At 49.6% G+C, this 1,667-nt stretch overlaps 1 protein-coding gene across 1 annotated transcript; it reads right to left on the reverse strand.

Moving 5' to 3' along the window:
• Nucleotides 1-986: 986 nt before the first annotated feature.
• On the reverse strand, nucleotides 987-1,526 carry TEOVI_000588000 (Trypanosomal VSG domain containing protein, putative; the record flags this gene model as incomplete). Its single annotated transcript, XM_067221280.1, has 1 exon — nucleotides 987-1,526. One exon carries the CDS (start codon nucleotides 1,524-1,526, stop codon nucleotides 987-989), a length of 540 nt encoding a protein of 179 aa, XP_067077381.1.
• Between the last annotated feature and the right edge of the window lie 141 nt (nucleotides 1,527-1,667).

Consider the following 1,667-nt stretch of genomic DNA (forward strand, 5'->3'; position numbering starts at 1 on the left):
CCTTCTACCGCTAATTGTTCCAATTATGTTTTTGAAACCATCGATTTTCCAGGAGAATAAACTGAAGTGACTGTCAATTTTACATCAGCTGAAAATATAAACGTTGCCGAGACTCTTTCTAGTACTCCTTTTTCCATCTGTCCCATTTCTACTTCCACCCTATCTCTTACTGAAATTGATACCACACAATCATGTGGAGAGCGTGACATCCCCATGTGCTGGTGCCCACTGATTTTTAATGCAGTATATTCCGCTGGAGCCGAGTGAATCTCCTGCAGCAGACAAAATAGCATACAATCCTCGTGGAGCTTCTTCTTCAAGGCGAGTCGTTGTACCTGAGGTAACGGCCCATTGTTCCACTGGGCTCCACGAATCATATGGCAGGGATTATGTTCCACATCTCCCTTAAGTAGTAAAAGCCTATGTATACCAATCGAGGCACGTGTGCACTTGCAGAGATGCACTTTAATATATTTCTTCACCCCAGAGTGCCGATGATACCGCTGCTTGCTCCTTCTCTCGTCACCGAAAGCCTGTTGTTTGGTCCAATTATGTGGGACAGGGTATGATGCGGGCACTCGGATTTCTCCTAGACGAAGTACTAGAGCCTGTAAAAACGATGAGGTGGCCGGCGTCACCAAGGGAATTTTTTTATTCACCAAAATTGAGCAAGAATTCTTAAAATACTACCAAGTTGATAAAGGCAGCAGCCATACTCAGGGCAAAATTCTTTACAAGGAAACTGAAATTCTTGCAAGTGTTTCCATCCCACTTACAACCCGGAGATTTACACTCGGCCTCAGCTTTCTTATTGGAGCACTTTGAAGTCTTCCCTCCTTTTCCTGCTTGGGTTGCTTGTTGTTCTGCTGCCTTTTTGGTGTCTAATGAGCAGTTTTTGTCTTTGTCAGCCGCATCCTCTTCCCATTTGCAGGGGTCATTGCATTCATTTTTTTGTGTGTTTGTTGCAGCCTCCTTCGGTTGCTGTGTCAAGTTTTGCTGTTGCGCTGCTGGCGGCAGGAGCCGCCAGCAGAAAATGGGAAAGCTCCAAATTTCGCTATGTTATTGAGCTTGCTTTCTGCATTTGCGTTCGTGCAGCCGTTAGTTGCGCTGCTCTCAACTTCCCTTGTGCAAGCGCAGCCGCGGCTAGTTGCATGTTTCACGCGCAGTATCTTCCCCACCGCGCCTTCGGCTGCCTTTTGGATGTATTCTACGCATGCTGAAGCTGAATCCGCGTCATTGCACCATGTTGTTGCTGCGCCGTTGCCTAGCTTTAGCGCGCTGTCGCCGGCTGCGGTTATTCCGGCACCGAGGGCGGCCTTAAAACCGGGAATACATGTTGTTATCGCCGGTTCCGTGGTTTCCAGTTCCACCGCTGCCGCTTCACAGAGTGGTTTGATTGTTTCCCACACTTTTAGTGCCTGCGCTGCCGTGTCTGTGCCGCCTTTGCCATACGTTCCGGCCCCCGTTGTGCCTCCGCAGAGGTTGCCGTTCTGGGTTTGAGCAGAGCAGACACGTAAGGTCCCCATCCAAGGCTACACCTGGTCTTTGTTTCCGTTCCTCGTGCAGAGCTTGCTCCTTTGATCGAGGATGCTCTCTGCTACATCCGCCTTCTTGGGGTCGCCTCTTTTCGCCGCTTCTCCCTGGCGATGCCGGCCACCTCAACGTGG

This window comes from Trypanosoma equiperdum (assembly GCF_001457755.1).
Source record: "Trypanosoma equiperdum strain OVI genome assembly, contig: ctg_1399, whole genome shotgun sequence".
NCBI classification, from domain to species: Eukaryota; Euglenozoa; class Kinetoplastea; order Trypanosomatida; family Trypanosomatidae; genus Trypanosoma; species Trypanosoma equiperdum.